We start from the raw sequence: 22,500 nt of genomic DNA on the forward strand, positions 1-22,500 counted from the left end.
TATAACAAGTACATATATAATCATAATTACATCTGATTTAAAAGGAAACCCCTTAAAAGGAACCCCCCCCCCCCCCCCCCCCCCGAAAACAATCGGTTTTACCTAGCTTGAGCAGACATGCCCCCTGAAAAATTAAATTTAAAAACTTAAATTATTTGTGCCACTAATTTCCTTCTGCAGCATGGTAACTGTAAGGAGGAACATGATGGAGGTTGACTTTTTAAATGAGTTTGTCATCTATTATTTTTAGGGCTGTCAATCGATTAAAAAAAATAATCTAATTAATTACATACTCTGTGATTAATTAATCTAAATTAATCGCATATATAATTTTTGCTGTGAAAGTATTTTAAATATTTAAATTCAAATGAATCATTGAATAATCAGCATTAGTGACATTAAAGTTCAAAAACTCTTTTATTATTATTTTCACTGTTCAAATAATTGCCATAATAATCTATGATATGACCTAATATGCTGAGGAAATAAAAAAGAAAATTCACATACAAGGCATTTCAGGCCACAGATATAACCTAGGGGACACAATGAAAATTAATTAACACTCCCCTTAATGTCAACACTTAATTCTTTGCATTGATGTGCGACTATAGAGTTGATGAACTCCGGTGATATGCAAATTCCTTGCTGCAGACATTGCAGAGGACTTTATTTTTAACACTTTATTTTTTATCAACACCATCAGGCCATTTTTTAAAAGTAAATGTTCCAATCAATGATCCAGGCAGCACGTTTTCTTCCCTCCTTCATTTTACTGTCTAATTTTTACTGACTAGAACGGCTCAGGGTCAAAGGTCATACGGAATCGATTAATCTGCACTAATTTTTTTAATCAGTTATTTTTTCTCAAATTAATTAATCGAAATTAATCAGTTATTTTGACAGCCCTACTTATTTTATTACTTTATTTATTATTTGAACTTAAAGTTTCATGGAAATGGTGTCACTTTAAACAAATCAATGTACTGAGAACTTTATCTGTGCACTTACCCCTCGGTGCTTGCATGTAGCATGGTGTTGCGTGGTATTATACTGTATTAGCAAACAGTTTTGCCAGTTCATTAAATTAGTCTCAGTTGTGTGGGTCGGTATTATAACACATTGCATAGTAGTTTTACACATGATCCCTAAGCAGAACCTCTGCGAACTCACCTTACTGACACACTTGACCTTGCCATGGACTTTTAACAGTAGGAGTTAACCTGGCTTGGGGAGCAATATGGATGCTAACTTTGAAATGGTCTTTGTCTTTGTACTTCCCTCTATCCGGATGAAGATTCTTTTCTGTACCTTATGTGTGTATGTGTGCCTGTGAGTCTGTGAAGGTCTTTATTGGCCATCGTTCTCTGGCAAGGTTGATAGTGAGGAATATACATGGAAAGAATTTTCCAGAATGAAGTAACGGGAATTTTAGTTTCCTTAAAAAGTGCAGTGCTGAAAGGCATCATCTGCTAATACCATTCAATTTGAGGTGGAAATCTGCTTTCATTTGAACTGGATCTTATTTAACTGACACTCACGCACAAACATTAAACCTTAATTCTTTGACCACCTGTGTGAATGGCATATGAAATGGGACAAAGACTTTAGAGTGTGTGTGTGTGTGTGTGTGTGTGTGTGTGTGTGTGTGTGTGTGAATGTCTGGAGGGTCACTGAATATGTTTTTGACTGAAGGATGAGTGTAGCTGCCAGTTGGCACGGGTAGAGCTCTCAGCATGTGTGTGTGTGTTTAAGGTTTTTTGGAACCGAGGCCTCATTAGCACACTGGTTGCCTAGAGAGCATTTTCTCTCAAGCTAATTATAAAAAAGCACACGTGTTTGACACCTGGATCCAAGTACTCTGGCTGAGTGCGTAGCAGCAGTCTTCTACACACATCTGTAGCAGTCACAAGCTGAAAGTGGCTGCTCAAGAAGACCTTGCTTGAGTATCCTGTCAGTCATGGCCATCTGCTTTTTGTTTTCTTGTGTTATTTTTGTTCTTGTGATGCAGTACAACATACATGTTCATTGCCTGCTTTGCATAAAGATATTTGTTACATCTTCTGTTGGCCCGATGACCAATTGTCAAAGCATCAAAGCAAGCACAGAATTCAAGAGAATCATTCTGATATGGGAAGTTTTGACATCTGTACTTAAGTGACAAAGACAATGCTGACAGCTTTGCATAATATATTTGTTCTATATAAGATCAAGAGGTGCTGGTCTTCACAATTGTTGTGTGCGAAGTCATATCATTTGAATGATAAGTCCTGATCAGAACAAGAACAGAGAACAAGACAAGGATTATAACAGGTACATTTAACATCTACATCTATCTATAAATTGCAGGAACGTGTGTGTGTGTGTGTGTGTGTGTGTGTGTGTGTGTGTGTGTGTGTGTCTCTGTGTCTGTTATCCGCATCAATCACTTATAGGCTGAATTGTTGAGTCACATCGTTGCAAATTTCATAAGATGATGCATCATTCCATAAAATGGTTTGTCTTCTTTATCAGGATCAGATCTGCAAAAATGTCACATGCAGACATGCCTAAATTTTGCCTACTGCACATTAATTATAGGCTAACATATTATAACAGTATTCATTATGAATGCCAAGCTGGAATGATGTTTTTCTTTATCATCCTATTTTTAAAATAGGCCTACCTGCGGGCATGTGATTGGGCTAAGGGTTTTCTACAGGAATGGCATGTTTAAACGGGCACTGCACTAGTTTAAGTAATTAGCCACACACACACACACACACACACACACACACACACTCACACACAAACACATAATCACACTTAAACACATAATCACACACACACACACACACACATGCACCCACACACACACAGGCGCACCCACACACACACAGGCACACACACATACACACACACACACACACACACACATGCACCCACACACACACAGGCACACAGATACACACAGTGTGGTCTTGTTTTTTCCCAGGGGTGTCTGTTTGCGTCAGTGTAAATCAGAGAAGTGTAAACAGATACAGACAGCAGTGAGGATCTGAGAGTCACAGCTCATCTGACTAGCTGGCTTGACGTATGGGCAGGCTCTGCGATAGGACGCCTTTAGAGTGCAGTACACAAAACAGTCTACCTTTTTAGATTATGTCTCACTCTGAATTTTACCCAGAAACCTGCTTAGAGTGTCAGCAATTGGACTACACATTAGAAGGCCATGGCTAAAACATTCTGGGCCATGAAGTAGAGCAGAAGCTAGATCAGTGTTAGTGTTAGTAATGTTCACTGTATGATTTTTTTTATTGTGTTGCCACAATATGTCTCCCAGATAATTGAGTAAAGTGGATAGAGTGGATATTTTTTGGAATAACAGATTGAATCTGGGTAATAAGTCTTGGAATGGTAATTCACCAGCAGATTGTAAGACTATTCATCCAGAGCTGTGTTTGCAAGTTGCATGGTTCCACATTCACTTCATTATAGCCTACCATAGAGGCTTAGCAGTTTTCAGGGATTGGTTTGCAGGAGATAATGAGAAGATGATGTCTGGTAAAGTAGGCAATAGCTTTTAAATCGGTTTATCACAAAACCTTGCCAGCTAGTTACCAGTACAGTATAGGTAGTAACAAGACAAACAGATAAAGTATGTGTTCAAAGAGTCAACAGATATGTTTTGAATTGAAAAGGTAGCTCTTTATAATGTGGTGGAGTAGCCAACAGACAGGGATTCATCCAGGTTTGTGTGTAACGGTAGCCAGCTGGTACGTAGCTGTGCAGTAGGCCCATGTACGTATGTTGTGTAAACCTCCCTTCCAACGCCTTTAGAGTTGTGCTAGTAATAGAGCTAGCAGCCTGGGCTTTTAGCTCAATTGCTAGCACGTTGGACTCCTGATCTGAGGTGCTGCTGTTTGGGGTTTGAGTTCGGGCGAGTGCAGGGCTTAGCTGGGCAGTTCAACACAACTAGGTTACATGTGCTTAGACTAACACTGGAGTTAGGACTAAGATTGTATTTAAGGTTTCACATTAAATGATGATCATAACGTGATAGTTGAAGGACATAGGGGTGAATCAAAGCAAAGACTATCCACCGTCAATTAGGCTGCATTCTGCTGCTAGTGCACTATGTGGACATACTGGTGCAAAGCAAACAAAACAATACAAGCTTATTTTCACTCTAGGCCACTTTTGTTCACCAAAGGAACAGTCTATCTCTAATCAAATATATGTTTGATAATAAGTTGCAAATGACATGAGTATTTTCAGTCCTGGGACTTTTGGTTGTGGAAGAAAGCAACAGGCAAAAAAACGCTAACTATGATTGTGTCTCCTTACTGGAATATCTGATAAGTATACTGTGCTTTTTAGGAGCAAGTAGATGAGCTAAAAAGCCAATTGGACCTTTTTCCCCAACAGCTCCGACGCCGATTCAACACGTCCAATCGGCCATAAACTAGTCAACGGAGGTCCGTCGGTGTTAGTGGAGCTTCACATACAGCACATATGTTTGAGCCACAGATGCTTATCAACCGGCCAGACGTTATCAGACATCTGAACATCGGTTGGGTATGCGCTTGCCCTTAGTAGAGGGAAAAGTAGATCGCTGTAGTGGTTTGCCTGTAAACACTGTAATATTGTTGAGAAATTCACAGACTGTTTGCCTAGTTGACCTTGGCCTAGGCCTATTGTCAGTCTTGCCGAGTGACCGATACCTCACTGAAAGAGCCGAAGTGTGAGCTGAAACTTGTCAGCAAACAGAAGCCAGACAGTCAACTTCAGGGCACTGTTGTTACTGGCCTACTGGCACGATCGATCAGGCCAAAACGTGTAAAGAAAATTAACTGTGTGTGTGTGTGTGTGTGTGTGTGTGTGTGTGTGTGTGTGTGTGTTCCCTGAGCTAATATCAGTAGAATTTATTTTCTGAGGTTCTGTTTCAATCACAATTTTGTGTAGAGATCTGTTTAGCATATGCTTGCCTACTTTTAACAGACATGGCAGTTAACTTACTGAACAGGTTACTTTGCACTGTTGTCAGTCAACTTTCAGGTTTTCTTCCCCCCTGAATCTTCTGACACAGTCCTCCCTCGTTCTTTTAGTCTTTACTTCTTTCAGTTTTTTTCCCTCGCCGCCACAGAACCCCACACAGTGGAGCATGACTCTGTGAAGTGGTATGCCGACGGATGCGGCACATTTGATCCATGCTGTTACCACATTCTCCTTTAATTTCTGTTTGCGTGTGTGTGTGTGTGTGTGTGTGTGTGTGTGTGTGTGTGTGTGTGTGTGTGTGTGTGTGTGTGTGTGTAACCATCTGTGTTTGTAATGTGATCTTATCCCAGCTTCATTTTAGTAGCACTCATCACGTAGCACTGAACCTCAAGCACATTTCCCCTTGCCTTATAAAAATAATATTTAATGTTGCAGCTATCAGTCCTGTGTCAGTGTGAAGGAATGCAAGGTGCTTGCCAGTGCTTTCCTTAACACACAGGCAGCTAATATTACACACACACACACACACACACACACACATATACATATACATATATATATATATATATATATATATATATATATATATATATATATATATATATATATATATATATATATGTATATATATATATGTATATATACACACACAATGGTGAACTGAAAACAGAAGTGAAAATGGTCTTATTTGTTTGTTTGTGATTTGTGTGTGTATATGTGTGTTGTGGGTGGTTGAATATAAATAAAGATGAAATAACACAATATTCACATTTACCCAATGAATGTTCAACTCTGGCTGTGGGATACATCATATGCTTTTTTACCAGCTCTTCGCCAAAGTATACACACATATATCGAGAGTGAGTGAGAGAGTCTGGTGAGCAGATTTCACCTTAGTTTCTACACTGCCTGTGTATTTGGTTCACTTGAAGGGGAGGGTGGGATAATCATATACCTCTCGGTGCTTCTTACGTAAAGTCAGGTTGTACAGTAGCATGCATCAACTGGCTTCCTAACAGATTTCATGTACGGAAAATTTGGGATTTGCTCTGCAAGTCTGTCTGGCCAAAAGGCCATTGAACCCCTTTTCCAAGGTCCCTAAAACACGGGCATGCAAAAACAATCGGTAATCCGGCATGAACGGAACGAACATTCTTTGGAAATGAGTAAACAACTGCATTTAAAACCTTCGTTAACAACATTGCTACACTTTGGAAACGATTTGGTAGGAGTTTAATGTACCAATTCAAGTTTAATTTCACTACTAGTTACACCCATGCTGGAAATCGTAAGTCAATGAACCTTTTCCAGACCCACTCCCAGTTGTACAGTTGTGAAGGTCTGGGTGTTCCCAGGCTACAATGGTTCATCAATAGTTCATAATAATGCGATATAATGGTTAATCTTACTTGATGTCAAGTTCCTGGTCAGATCCCTTTTGCCCCTCCCCACCCTGTTCAGCACTTATACATGTTTATGGTTCTTTTGACTAACGACCAGGGACATCATCTGAGCACATAGTAAAGAGCTGTGGCAGTGATGCGCTCTCATGTGGGGTGCTTTTCCACAGGGCCTGAGGGGGACCAGAGTTCTGGCAGTTCCTCTCTTTCTGTCATCCCCCATCTTTCTTGCATCTTGCGCCCTCTCTTTGAAGCAAGTTTCCAATTAGCCCTGTGGGTAAGGAGCCACATCTTTGTTCACAGCTGTCAACTGCCCTTAATCCCGTCTGTGGGCTCTGAGTTGGAGGGAGATATTCTCATTTATAATTAACATTCAAAGACTTCTAACATGTGGCATATTTCTTTAAGTATGCTTACTGGACTTGTATCATTTGGGAACCTTATGTGCTATTCGGAAGAATTTGCTAGAATTTGAGACTCAGCCCTGCAGTCCCTCAAAGGAAACACCTGACTACTTACAGATCATACAAATTGCTGCCATCTTAAATGGTCAACTCAAAAGATCAAAAACAGGCAGGCCTACAGCCCGAGCTTTTATGGATTGATCCAAAGGACAGCATTTTTTGCAATGTTAGAATGAGAATATAGATCAGTGAACCTTAGAAGGAAGTCTAAGAAGTCTAGATAGAAGTCTAAACACAAATATAAGAGATAGAGGGCCAGATGTACGTACATTTGCGAACGTAACGTTATCAGCTCCATGGACAAACAGCAGATGGCGAACGCTGTCAGACCCAAGTTTACGTCGTATTTATCAAACTTTCAATTCATAGTGTAATCTGTGCCTTTCTCTGCCCCCTACCGTAATTAAATAATTGTTTTTAAAGTATTTTTGCATGGATTCTACTTTTTAAATCTATGTATATTTTAACCCTAAGCTGTTTTTAGGGCATTTTTACTACCTGTATTCATAAGAATTTATTCTGGTCATTGTAAATGCCACACATATTATATATTGGGGTTTTTTTCAGCAGAATCTAGGCTATCCAGATCTGCCATCATTTCATGTTTTAGTACTAGCATTGATTTTATTTTGATTTTTAAAGAATTAAAATATAAAAAGCGTATTATAAACATTCTTATATTTTGATATGTATCTCACCACAGCAAGCTCATAGCTCTACATGCATTTCATGTGTGTGTAGGGCAGCCTGTCCTGAATCTGGCAATATCATTGCCATGGTGGAGGAATTCTCTGGGGCTGAGCAATTTACAGACATGTGGTGTGTGCCTTACAGAAATAAATGCCATTTTTTTATTTAGTGATTTAATGACCTTTCTGCGCTCCATATCTGTGACACGAACTGATCTGACCTGACTTGACCCGAGTTTACATGTTATAGCCTGTGTGTGCCTATGGTGTCTGCACTCATGATTCTCTACAACTTTTTACTGCATTGCCATGAACAAAGTAAAGGCAAAAAGGTGTTTCTTTGTAACGAGTAATTCAAACGAGAGTAATGGGTGTGCAGCATTGGTTTTTGTACATGACGTTATTATTTTGTAATCACTTGCTATCAATGGATAGCCCTGTGTCTCCTCTTTCATCTGATATGCTTGCCATATCTATGCGTTCACGGGTTCGCGAGTAATTCAAACAAAAGTAATGGGTGCGCAGGTGAACGCAGAGAAGTAAAGACTAAATATGGTGCAATTTAATTTCATGATTTTTATTTTCATACTTTAACGTACAGACAAGTGCGTTGTCTCATTGGAAAGCCCCACTTCTGCTCTGTCACGCAATAAAGGTTTCATCTCGCTACGATGAACAGTTGCGGAGCAATGTAACAGAGAAGAAAGGGTGTGTTTTTTGACGCACTTTGCCTCAATCGGGTTCTAAGGGTTAAAATCTCACGTACCCCCTGGAGTGCCTTCACGTACCCCCAGGGGTACGCGATTTGAGAACCACTGCTCTAAATAGCGATTCTGTTGTCTTTGAAAGGTTCTCTTATTGACGCATTTAGCTGCAATTTGGATTTACACATGCTTTTACAAAGCACTTTTTGTACAAACTCCCACTTTCCCCTGGATCCTCCCATGAATTCATATGCATGACACGGAAAAGCGCAGTCTGCCATTTTCAGCTCCCGCGAGAGGCAGTTTGCATTTTGACCTCAATGCGGCCTGGTTGTACATACCTCGCAATGTTTTTACGCGCACATTGCAAAACAAATACGCCTGAAGTGGGCGCAAAAGCGTTAATACATCTGGCCCATAATGTCTTTGCCCTCTCAATTGTTCACTCCATAACACATACTGTATTCACTTCACCCTCTACCTGTCATCTCAAACTTAATACTCTCGGTGTGCGGATTGGCAACTTACTGAAATGTGAATTCAAAGTTTAGAAAGTTCAGCTTGAAACTAGAAAATAACGAAAATGACTGGACATCTGCAAGTCTGTGGCATCAGAATCCATCATTACTCTGTTCTGTAATTCTCTCTTATGTCATTGGTCATTTTTAATCTTTATATATCGTTTGAATTTTGCATACATACATGGTTGTGAAGATGCTTTATCATCTATCATCTTTCTGTGTGTGTGTGTGTGTGTGTGTGTGTGTGAAAAAGTTTGTTTCTATGTATGTAGTCATGCCCTCAGCAGATTCATTGATACTTACAGGACTTTGCTGTATCTAGGCACTTTATTTTGGTTTTGTTTATTAAAATACCTCATTAAGAGTGACTATAATTTGACTATGAGTGGGGTTAATAGTTTTGACATCCGCATCATTTGCTGTGTGATGGAAGGTCCTGTATTAGATTACTGTTGCGGCTTTAGCTCGGTCACAACGCGCTCCGGATGTCCTTGCTTCCGGAGAACGCTGTGTGCCACTTGGCAAAGTGTATGTCCGATGACACCTAATGCGCACTTCTGAAAAATACATTTGGAAGGGAAAACTGCTTTCACCTAAAACGAGTAATGCAAAAAGCCAAGATACGCCTGCCCTTTTTCCAAACCCACAAACTATTTCCGAAAATGCCACGCAAGCAAGGGTAAAGAGCCAGAAAACTGATGGAAGAAGACACATTACCCATCACCCTCCCCCTGTGCAGACACACACACACACACACACACACACACACACACAGTGTGTTGTGTTGAGTTGTGTGGTGTTGTGTTGAGTTGTGAGTGCTGTACCAGTGTTAGGAGTTGACTGCTAAAAGGCCTCTAGGAAATTAAACAGTGTAGTCCAGGCAAAGCTGTCCAGTGCCAGTTTCTGAAAGCCAACACCGGTGAGAACACAGCTCTGGCCGTCCATAAGGAGAGGTGTGTGTATGCGTGTCTGTTTGTGTGTGTGGATGCGAACACTTGCGCCTCTTCAATTTTTTTTCAGGTATTTTTAGCCTCTTGCAGACAAACCATGCTGGCAGTTCCAAGTGTACGTGTCTCACTTACACCAGAAATCACCTCTCTCTCTCTCTCTCTCTCTCTCTCTCTCACTCTCTCATTCGCATTGCTGACATAAGATTTATTGTCTTCCACTGCTCACCTTTCCAACCCAGCTTCTGCTATTTTTCGTTTTCCTCCTTTTTTTCTTGAATCTCTCCGTTATGTGGAATCAATCTGGGGGCTGGTGTTTGTGCAGTCTGTTGCCAGTGTGCAGTGACGTCTTTGTGGTGAGTGGTTATGTGGTGATCAATCTCTCTGCAAGGCCTATTCCTCATGGAAACTAATCCCTATGCCTGAGCCCTACACAGCAGCATAATTAGCTGAATGGAGATGTTTGCACTAGATGTAGTCCAAAAAGGTGTACGTGTCTAGTTGAGAAAAGTGTGTGTGTGTGTGTGTGCATGTGGCGTGCGTGTGCGTACATATGTGCATACGTGTGAGCGAGAGAGAGCTTTATACTCGAGGTCCAGCCTCGTAGTCATTTTCCCTCCTTCAACTAAAATGAATAAATGTGTCAACACACTGACCCAAACACACACATAAAAGAAAGCTTTTCACACATAAACAGTATACTGGATTTTGGTTGGCAAAACAAAGTCTTTTTGATCCTTGCAACCACAGCCTTCCTCTTCCAACCTCTTGTCCCAATCTCTTGTCCCAATCTCTTCACATCGCTCTTCCTTGCCTTGTTCTCCTCTCATATGTGTCCTGTCTCTTCCTTTTTACTCTGGTCTCCTGTTTTTAAGTGTCCTTGTAGAGTGTTTTTTTTTTTTTTGGCTTAATTCAATCAAACTGGAGCTGTGTCTACCCATTGTGGAGTGAACGATAACTGAACCACTTGAAATGCCAAGAATGCCATCCACAAAAGTGCAATATCCGAAGCCATCATCAAGTTCCCCAGGTTCACTTCACTTAATGGGTCAACTCTTGTCGTCCATGTGCTTGTTTGTGCAAGGATGTGTGAAGACTTCAATTTCATTCCCCTTTGTACAGTATACTGTATGACACATACTGTACATTTACGGACCAGAAAAGATAACTACACTTATGATACACAGACTGGTATGGATGGCCTTATGTTCTATGTTCAAGGTAATACAAGTCAGAAGGCAGAGTTGTTGCAGCAGACGCTCCATGGACGGAACTCTTAAGTGCCCAGTAGCCGAGTTGACATGGGCACTTTTTTCACTACCCTCTGCAGTGCTTTTCGGTCGGAGGCAGAGCAGTTGCCATACCATACTGTGACAGTTGGATGCTCTCGATGGTGCAGCGGTAGAAGTTCACCAGGATCTGAGACAGCACCTGAGAGCACCTGATCGGAATAGAACATACCCCATGTAAACAGATGGCACAAATTTCCGCTCAATCGGAACAGTTTAATCGCAATGACAAAAAAAAAAAAACTGTCCAAGTAAATGTGGCTAGCCTCCCTGTAAAAATATTCTCAGTTACCTTAAATTATGTTGTATCAGAATTTCTTTCTAGAGGCAGTAACTTGTCAACAAGACATGGCTGATATCACATGCATTTGCCTGATTAGCAAAAATATGTTGAGGAATGTTTTGTCTGGGATGTATCCTTGGTTGAGCAAGCTGGTGCCAACATGTTCTTATTGGCTGTCGTTCTTCCTCAGTATGTCAGTATGAGCTAAGGAAAACAAGTTGTCCTATCACCTGCACTTTGACTGCTGGTGCCAACATGTTCTTATTGGCTATCATTCTTCCTCAGTATGTCAGGATAAGCTAAGGAGAACAAGTTGTCCTATCACCTGCACTTTGACTGTTATTGAACATATCTTATTATACACTCAGCACTTCTCCCTTCTTGTTCAGAGAGCTGTGATGTCAAATCACACCAATCAGTTGCTGTTTAAAAAAATAACTGGGTTTTAGTTTGAGTAGACAAAGGAAATGCCTGCTCCAAAAGTGACCCAAAAATGACCCAAAAGCCTGCCGTTATACAGCGATGCCTACAAGAATAAAGATGATTATGCATATACAGTGGCTTGCAAAAGTATTTATCCCCCTTGGATATTTACCATTTTATTGCTTTAATAAATGGAATCGTTGTACATTTAATTTGGCCTGGTAGGTACACAAAAATACATTATGTATGGACAACATATGTGATATTACATATTGTTATATAGGTTGCTACACTGTACGTCCTTATGTACAGTAGATACACTGGAACAAGGACCCCTTAAAATAAAGTGTTATTATTAGTGCTGGGCGGTATGACCAAAAATGTATATCACAGTATTTTTCTAAATTCTTACGGTTTCACAGTATATGACGGTATTTTTTTTTCCATGCATAATCAGATGTTCACAGCATTTTCTATGGCCCCAGAAAATGATGCTGTTTACAAAGAGCCACTCATGATTCTAATGAAGAATCTAATCAGAATGCAAAGACAATTGCAGTCAAAATACAGAACTTTTACTGTGCAAATTTCACAAACATCTTGTAGCCTATAAAACCAATACAAAAAGTAGTGCAACTTTATACTTTTTTGAAAATTATACAATTTAAAATGAAACCTCTCTGCTAATATGCTTACTCTGTCAAGTAGGCCTATCAGAAACATGCCTTATTGTTATTGTGTGGTTTACATGACATTAGTGGTAGGCTAACGTTAACTTCATGTGGATGTGGATGTCTTGTTAGCCTGCCATGAGCTTCGGTTCGGTTCGCTAGGCAAAACATTAACAAAAAAGTTTGTTTTGGTGCACTGACGACAGTCAGGATAATTTCTAACTAGCCAGCTAGTATTGCTCAGTGCATGTCTATCACATGCTTTACTTGCTACCTGGATAATTTCAGCGAATATTCTTAAACTGAGATGAATGATAAGCTCATTAAACTTCACTGTGTTCGGTGGGTTGCTAACTAACGACATCACCTACTAGCCAGCTAGCTACAGCTGTTGAACAATCTCAATAGAATTTTCGTGACGGTAAATCTCTTTCAATGCAGTATCCCTTAACGTTTTTCCTTAACTAAAGAAACAATTTAAGGTATTCTGTGCAACACCCTTAAATAAACCTCTTATCTAAGGAGAAATTAAGCCTTAAGGGTCATAGCCTACTTCAGGGGAAAAACTTCGCGGCGCAGCGTTCCAAACGTTGTGTAATCAAATACACCGGTATGGCGGTATATTAAAAATTAATATCATAACGAAAATATACACCGGTATACGGTGTGAACCGGTATACCGCCCAGCACTAGTTATTATTATTACCAATAATTTTAAAAAATCCCCTCTTTTAATGTCAAAATGAAAGCAAATTTCTACAATTTCTAACAAAGTAATGTTAATAAATTAAAATATGTATAATGCAAAATAAGCGATTGCATAAATATTCGTCCCCTTCAAGTCAGCATTTAGTAGATGCACCTTTGGCCGCAATTAAAGCATGGAACCTGCGTGGATAGGTCTCAGTTAGGCTTGCACATCTGGATACTGCGATTTTACTGAATGTTCTTTGCAAAACTGCTCAATCTTTGTCAGGTTGGAAGGGGACCGGGTGTGAACAGCCTTTTTCAAGTTCAGCCACAGATTTTCTATAGGATTGAGCTCTGGGCTTTAACTCGGCCACTCCAGAACATTCACCTTGCTGTCTTTAAACCATTTCTGTGTAGTTTTCCCTGAATGCTTCGGCTCATTGTCTTGCTGGAAAGTAAATCTTCTGCAAGTCGTAGTTCTCTTGCAGACTGAATCAGATCATCCTCCAGGATTTCCATATATATTTTGCTGAATTCATTTTACTTTTACCTTTACATGACTTCCAGGGCCTGCTGTCAAGTAGTATCCCCACAGCATGATGCTACCACCAGATTTAAAAATAGCTTCTTTCCAAATGCAATAGTTTCCCTTAATAAACATAGCTAGACAAACCCAGTCACTTACTGTCACCTCCTGCACTTCAAATACTTGCACTTATCTGATCACTGCTCTTTTACTGTTTTTTATTCTATTTGCATGTCTTTTACTGTTTTTACACTGTTTTAATATGTCCTGTAATGATTATTTATTGTATTTATTGTGCTCACCCAGTGGAGTAGCGCTCCTAATTTCGTTGTATTGTAAAGTACAATGACAATTAAAGGCATTCAATTCAAACCACCATTCTTTTAATTAGGGATGGTACGTTTTTGGTGATGTGCTTTGCTTGATGTCTGCCAAACATAGCATCTAGTCTGATGGCCAAAAAGCCCAATTTGGTCTCATCAGACCAAAGAACCTTCTTCTATTTGACCACAAGTCTTTGGGCAAACTTTACTCAAGATTTAATAAGAGCTTTGCCACTCACCCATAGAACTTTGTCTGGTGAAGAACTTGGACAAAAGTTGCTGTATGCATAGTTTCTTCCATCTCAGCTGCTGACGCTTTTAACTCCTTCAGAGTTGTCATAGGTGCCTTGCTGGCCTCCCCCACCAGTATTTATATTAAAAGGTCACTCAGTTTGTGGGGACGGCCTGCTCTAGGCAGATTTGCATATTTACCATATTCCTTATATTCCTTAATGATGGATTTCACTGAACTCCAGAGGATGATTTTTTTTTTTGTATTCATCCCCTCACTTATGCTTTTCAATAACCTTTTTTTCACTTTGTTTGAAGTGTTATTTTGTCTTCATGGTGGAATTATAGCCAGAAATACTGACTTTTGAACTTTGTTTTTACCTTTTTATTTAGGTCAGTCACTTTAAGGGGGATGAATATTTATGCAATCACTGAGTTTTGCATTATATTTTTTTAATTAATTAACATTACTTTGTAGACATTGCTTTCACTTTGACATTAAAGAGGGTTTTTTGTAAATAATTGTAAAAAAGGCCAACGATTCCATTTGGACAAAGTTTCCATTTATTAAAGCAATACAAGGGGAAATATCCAAGGGGGATGAATATTTTTGCAAGCCACTGTAGTATATAATAGTTGCTTAATCAGAGAGAGAGAGAGAGAGAGAGATGAAAGGACGATCTGATTGGTGGACTACATACATCACAGGAGGATGTGATAGTACAGTAGGCCCTCAATAAATATCCATCCAATATCAGCTCTTTCTCTCTCACACACCGACACACGCACACACACACACACACTTGGGAAAATCTGGTCTTCTCTAATCAACCTTTGTCAGCACAGAAATTAGGGTGCTATTAGCTTCAGAAACAACACAGCAACCAGTGATTAAACAATATCCACACACACACACACGCGCGCGCGCACACTAAAGAACTCTTAGACTCAGAGGAGGGGAAGGACACATAGGTTAAATACACACAGTGGTGGAGTCCAATGCAGGAGCATTTAATTTCTCCATTTCAAAGGTAGAGCAGGAATGAAAACATGAGATGAGTGAGACAGGGAGAGAAACTTTTGCAGAGTCTTAAATATTTAAGCCCTGGCTCAGAGATTGTGCACACCCAGAGACAGAATATGGCTGAAAGAAAGAAGTGTGTGTGTGTGTGTGTGTGTGTGTGTGTGTGTGTGTGTGTGTGTGTGTGTGTGTGTGTGTGCGTGTGCGTGTGCGTGTGTGTGTGTGTGTAGAGGGGTGACGGTGGGGGTGAGAGAGAAAAGGGAGGGAGATGGTTCCCATATGTGCATACAGACACCTGATATTCAGGCTGGTCGGTAAATCAACATTCTCTTGTGCAGTGACACAGATGTGCTCTACGTTTGGTTAAACACATACACACACACACACACACACTGAAAAGCTATGAGTAAAAGAAACAAGAAAGTGTTTTTATTTTATTTAAAATAGATTTTCACATATTTATCATTCTCTGGCCCCAGTCTCAAACTTGTGTACATTTCTTTCTTTCTTCATTTCTTGTTTGCTTGCCTTGTCTTGTCTCTTTGCATCCTTCCTAAGTGGACTATACAGTAGTGTTTTTCATTTTGAATGTTCTGTAGCTGTGGAAGTGTGTATGCATAGGTTGTGCAAGAGAAGGAATGTTGTATTCATACACACATATTCTCTTAGACTCACTCTAAGAGATGCACTGAAAGGAATTTACTGCATGGTTGTACTGCATGTCACTATGTGTAGGTGTCACACACATGTTGAGTTAGATTGTGTTCATGCAGGCCATGGAATCTTCTATGTAACAGTGTGTTATGGAGGCATACACACACACACACACACAGATTTGTGATGACCTCATCATCAGTGGCCAGAATGGCAGCGGTCAGGTGAAAGGACAAGGGATGTCACTTTTTGTTTGGATCAGTGAGAAATTGAAAAGCAGATGCTGGGGCTCTGTGAACACAGTGTAGCAAAGGAAGAGTGTTGATAAGAATATTATCCTCAATGCTAACGGTCACCATCTTCCACGGCACAGTAAACATATGTGATAACCGGAGAGGTATTGTGGAAGAGTCTTATTTGTAAAGCCTCAACTATAGAAGAAAATTAACTTTATATTCTCATTGCAAGACTCATATTTTGACCTGTCAAGTGATGTAGATGTAGAAAGTTGTGGTTTTGTGTGGGTTTTTCTCAGCTCAAACTCAGTTTATATTTTCCGTCTTGCAAATAAGTCTAGTTAAGATATGAAAAATAACTGTAGAGAGAGAGAGAGAGAGTTAAGCTGGTTGGTTGTTAGTGGTTGTTAGCCTTCATGTTACTTCATGAGGCTTCACGTTACACCAATGATGGTATCTCAAAATGACCTGGGTTCAGCTAAAATGGGCGCTGAATGATTTCATGAAATCTGTCAGTGATTACCTCTCCTCATCTAATTCATTACTCCCTTTCCTCTTAACCCTAATCCATCCCTTTTGGCATCTTCTTCAGATATTATGAAACACAAACACAGATGAGTCACACAAAACTTTTACTGTGGGAGCTCCAAAGGTGTGTGCTTGGAAGACATTCATATGTAATTATGCTGTCATAAAAAAATAAAATACATCATTGTGCCTCATACATTGACAAGGCATCGTTACTTCTGCTCTTGCAAAGAATGTTATCTATAAATGAGATGTTTGGAGTGTGTGTGTGTGTGTGTGTGTGTGTGTGTGTGTGTGTGTGAGTGAGTGAGTGTGCTTGTGGATGAGTCCCAGACATGTTTTCCTTTGGGAGTGGGCTGATAAGATTCCTTTGTGTTGAGATGGTCTGGAGCTGAGCTAGAGGTGGCTCACACAACACATGGGGACAGTTCAGCTGAGCAGCCTCAGTGGTTCACACAACACATGGGGAGAGTCCAGCTGAGCAGACTCAGTGGCCCAGGCAGTGACGGGTGCACTTTAGATGTTTCATGGGGACATTTTTTAAATTGTTACACATCTTACACTCACAGTTATTGCTGAAAGTATTTGTATACATACATATACAAATACAGGCTTCACCTGCCTGATGAGATTGTATGTATTAATTTGTCTGTGGGCAGTTGAGCTGTTGTGGGACTAAGAGGATAGCCAATGTGCTCAAACAGTGGTCTGGAAACTTTTATGGGTGACATCTTAACTTAATCCACCTGCTATGACACCAAAACAGCAGGCAGAATAGCATACACTCATGGTACAGCTTCTTGAAGTTTTTATGATGGTATTAATATCATACCCAAGATACCTGTCAGAATCAACATGATAAACATTTATTAGTCACTGTAGCACATGATTTTGACCTAATATGGTCTACCAACTTAAGACTTAGTAGGCTGGCAGACACCTGTCCCATACTTACTTGCAGTCGCATCCCATAATACATCAAGATGGTTTGAACACAGAGCTCTTCACATGCCGAGAGTAAACACATTTTGCATTACTGTGGTTCCTTTTGTCCTGTGGCTGGCACATGTGATGAGTGATGAAGTGATGATGGGTTGTGTGTGTGTGTGTGTGTGTGAGGGTGACTCCTTGTCTATCCATCTGTCAGTTCAGATCATTCCAGACTGGCTCTGAGCATGCATGTACACGTATAAGGTTGAGAAAGGGAGGAAGACAGAAACATGTTGTCACCAGTTTGTTTTATCTTCTCATCATGTCACAGTGTGTAGATTGCTAACAGAATGTGTGTGTGTGTGCGTGCGTGCGTGTGTGTGTGTGTGTGTGTGTGTGTGTGTGTGTGTGTGTGTGTGTGTGTGTGTGTGTGTGTGTGTGTGTGTGTGTGTGTGTGTGTGTGTGTGTGTGTGTGTGTGTGTGCGCGCGCGTGTGTGTGTGTGTGTGTGTGTGTGTGTGTGTATGCATTCATGTGTGTGCGTGCGTGCGTATATGTGTGTGTGTGCGTGTGTGTGTGTGTGTATGTGTTTGTCCTTCATGCTTCTGTAGCTGCAGTGGAGTTTAATTGCCATATGTCTTTCTCTCTGGAAAATCCTTCACAAATGGAAAGAGTCTGTTGCCACTGCTGCTCATGTGCTTTGCTTTTGTGTCCTGGGCAGAGTGTTGCAGGCCTGCAGAATAACCGGGACTCGTGTGTCCTCTGGGTTAGAGATGACTGCTTCCTGAGCACAGGCTTCAACCAGGTGAGTCCTCTCCGCCCCACTCCCTCAGGCTTGCAGCAGCCAAGCTCACATCAGCATTGTGCATGTCGGTGCATCAATTGTGTTTCTCTGTTTGTGTGTGTGTGTGTGTGTGTGTGTGTGTCTGTGTGTGTGTGTGTGTGTGTGTGTGTGTGTGTGTGTGTGTAGGTCCGGCAGCAGGAGGTGAGACTGTGGGACAGCAGAAAGTTGAATTCCTCTCTGGCGTCTGTGTCCTTGGGTACCTCCACAGGGTTAGTGCACGAACAACACACTTACTGTTTCTGGTTGCCGTGGGTCTTGCTTCATAAATGTCTCAGACCTGTCTGTGTGAGGTTTGTCACACTTGAGAGAGAGAGAGAGAGAGAGAGAAAGAGAAAGAGACAGAGACAGAGACAGAGACAGAGAGAGAGAGAGAGAGAGAGAGAGAGAGAGAGAGAGAGAGAGAGAGATAGTTATGCATGTTCAGATCTGTCGTACTCTCCCGTATGAAGGCCCCCAACCAGACACTCTACATTCCAGGCGTATCATTGTTCTTCTGATACATTCACACCAACCGACACACACGTATGCACACATCCGCATATCTCACAGACTCACTCCTGTTGTCAGAGGTAGTGGCTACACTCACAAACTCACAAGCTTTTACATGTGTGGCCTGCCATGGGAGTCTTAAGGTACTGCTCTCGGAACAGTGGGGTCCTCACGGTATTCCAGTCTTAAAAGTTGTTAAATTCAGTTTTTGATAATTAAGGCCTAAAAAATGTCTTAAACTATTTGGAATTGTAGGATCTGCTCTGGATTGAGAATTTGATCTGGAGCAGAATTACTGTTTTTTTTTTTGTTTAGTTCACTGTTTTATTTTACCTGCCTATCCCACAACAATGACCATTCTCACAATTACTAGTGAATATGTCTGCTGTTGTGTTTAGTGTCATCAGACTGCACTCAGCACTATTTCTCCAACAACTGGGCTACGCTGAAGGAAGAAGTGCTGTTGGTTTTCCATACAATTAGCCATAGCCAGTTGTAATAATGGTATTTCTTTTCTTTTAGAGGTCATGAGGTCTTAAATGTGTACTTAACAATTGTGCAGATACCCTGGAACAGGGTGTGTGTGTATGTGTGTGTGTGTGTGTGTGTGTGTGTGTGTGTGTGTGTGTGTGTGTGTGTGTGTGTGTGTGTGTGTGTGTGAACTTAACTTATTCTAACTTAACTTAACTTATTCACTGTCTAGCTCAGAAATACCCGGTCTCTCTCTCCATGTCTGTCATCCATCTCCCTCAAACACCCGCACCAACCACCCCCCATCAGAGAATCACACCTAAGTTGGTAACAAATAAAGATCAAATGATCAAGTTGGTGTGTGTGGGTGTTTGTGTCCGTGTGTGTTTGTGTCACTGTGCCTGTGAAGAATGTGGTAGAGAGCTACCTCTCTTCACTCATCTGGTGACAAGCTCTCGGGCATTCTCTGGCTAGTGTCACACACACACACACACACACACACACACACACACACACACACACACACACACACACACACACACACACACACACACACACATACAAATACACACACACACTCACACTGTGTGCAATCTACCCACCGTGACAGACTTATACACCATAACACACACAACACACACACACACACACACACACACACACACACACACACACACACACACACACAAACCCATCATCACTCATGTGCCATCCACAGGACAAAAGGAACCACATTACAGCATACTTTTTAACCATGCAAAATGTGTGTACTCTCGGCATGTGAAGAGCTCTGTGTTCATGTCATGTTGATGTAAATGTACATGACCACATTGCTAGACTGCACACACATCCACTCTACTCAGTATGCTTGTTGTCTGAATGCCAGAGGTGATGGACCTGACCTACTCTCATCTGATGGGAGAGAAATGTCACAAGTAAGTCCCCTACTGATAAAGACAGGGGCAGAAGAGCTCTCAGGCTTTTCCGTAAGTGTGCTTTCTAATGGCCCCACAGAGATAAAGTTTTGCAGGCTGTGCTTACTCTGCAGATGTCTATCTTTTGAGTACTTGGCTACATATAGTACATTTGGACTACATTGCCCTTCTCCCGCTAATTGGAGGCCCATTGTCCAGTCAACTACAGTGTTCCAGCATCTTGTGGTTGTGGCTGAGGATGGCAACTGTAAACATGGAGGACTTGGACAGCTAGTCAGCGTAAAAAGCATAACTTTTTTTACAGCGTAAAAAGTTATGGATACTCATCCACTATAATTTTTCAAATAAAAGAAGAAACCACCAACATAGAATATTTACATCCTGCATTCCAGCTGATGTTTTTGTGTAAATTCAACATGACTTGGTAATGTCAATGATAAAAAAGTGTCATTTTGATGGGCAATAGAATCAGATATTGTTACTGATCAGCTGGTCACTGGTCATCGCTTATTCTGGAGACTGTCCAATTCCAGTCACTTGCAGAGCTATCAGAGCATCTTTAGTTTGTAGAGTTGTTAAATCTTGTTGATAATTTTCCAGCAGTCACTCTGTGGGTGTTTTGTCTGAGCCACTGAGAATGTTGTGTGCCATTCAAGGTGGTTTATGGTTAAGCAGGCAGTACAGTTTGTGGAGTAGATTATTGTTGTTGGCTGTTTGGGTGTGAATGTGTGTATACTGTATTTCAGCATGTGTGTGTGTCTAAGCGTGAATAAGGGCAGTGTGAGTTTTTGAGAGAGTGAATGAGAGTTAGCAAGAAATGGACAAGGCTGGATCTGTTTTTTTTTTCCGACTGTCTGGTTGTGCTTTCCTTTTCTGAGGTTGGGTCAATCATGGAACAACCATCTGCTGTAATTGGTCCAAACCCCTTTAATCAAATGGATTGCCTTTCACTAATAGCACACACACACACACACACACACACACACACACAGACACAGACACAGACACAGACACAGACACAGACACACACACACACACACACACACACACACACACACACACAGACACACAAACACACACACACACACACAAACACACGCACTTCCCTATACTGCACTGCTACAAAATAAAATCCAGATGATGGCCCCTGCAGGGATTAAGGGCAGCTGGCTTTTGTGTCGGCCATTTAGAGGGGGGGAATAGTGGGAGAGACAGGAAAAGAAAAGAGGGAGAGAGAGAGCGAAGGATGGAGGGAGAGAGAGAGCGAAGGATGGAGAGGGAGGGAGAAAGAAAAAGTGCGAGTGAGAAGTGTGCGGTTGCAGTGTTTGCATTAGGCGTGTGTTGGGCCAGCCGTGCAGTCGGGCGTGTGTTGGGCCAGCCGTACAGTAGGCCCTCTCTTCTCTGTGCCGGCGCAGCTGTTCCCAACGGGCCGTCTTTATTTGAAGCCCAACCCCTGAGCCAGCTCGGCAGCACTGCGGTCAGCCCTGGATGCAGGGGCACACGCTCAGGTCAAATTCCATGTGGCCGTCCGGAACGACGGCAGCCTTGCGCTCCCCTCTCTCACTCCTGCAGCCTGAGCACTCTCTTCCTTCATCTCTTGGTTTTCCCTTGTTTCTGTCAACAGCTGAGGAATGGTGGCAGGAATCTGTTAGTGTACATGTGGTGCTTTGGTGAGTGAACAGGCTGTGCTGGAGAAATAAGGGACTGGGGGAGGGCTCTACACCACACATAGACACCCTATGAGGAGTGGACTTGACTTCTGAATTCCAGACCTTTCGGCCTCTGTGTCTTGACCTCAGGAGCTCCTCCTCAGCACCCGTCCATGGGAGGGAGTGACTTGAGTTCACTTGCTCGAAAGGAAGCTGCCGTGGCTAAGGCCTTGGCAGCCTCTGTCTCAGTAAAACAGATACTCAGATATTTGACAGTTGGCAGACAGTGTGCTGTAAGTCTCCCAGGTTTTGATTTCATCCCACAGGTATGTGCTCTGTGTCTCTAGGATAACGCTCCTTTTGTCCGCCCTCCTCCTCCTCGTCACTATAACATCTCTTCAGCACTCCTCCTCATTCCTGCACCATTATTGCATGGTCGGTGGGGTTTAAGCAATTATTACTGGCCAGTTGTTTATTATTGTAAAATATCAGTCAAAATATTTTCAATTGGGATGGATAAATAGAGGGGAAAAAACACCATGATGGTTATGTTTGACTAGGTGTATATGGTTATGTTTGACTAGGTGTATATTTCATGTGTCAGGGTAAT

General features: G+C 41.4%; 1 protein-coding gene across 2 annotated transcripts in view; it reads left to right on the forward strand.

The window, feature by feature from the left end:
* LOC121705872 (mitochondrial import inner membrane translocase subunit tim16-like) overlaps positions 1–22,500 on the forward strand; it is a 103,417-nt gene that overhangs the window by 23,395 nt on the left and 57,522 nt on the right. For both annotated transcript variants that reach the window (XM_042087168.1, XM_042087170.1), the window contains exons 8-9: positions 18,224–18,307; positions 18,473–18,555. In XM_042087168.1, the coding sequence (XP_041943102.1) occupies positions 18,224–18,307; positions 18,473–18,555 (167 nt within the window). The remainder of the gene's footprint in view (positions 1–18,223; positions 18,308–18,472; positions 18,556–22,500) is intronic.

The sequence above is a fragment of the Alosa sapidissima genome, chromosome 3 (assembly GCF_018492685.1).
Source record: "Alosa sapidissima isolate fAloSap1 chromosome 3, fAloSap1.pri, whole genome shotgun sequence".
In the NCBI taxonomy this organism is placed as follows: domain Eukaryota; kingdom Metazoa; phylum Chordata; class Actinopteri; order Clupeiformes; family Clupeidae; genus Alosa; species Alosa sapidissima.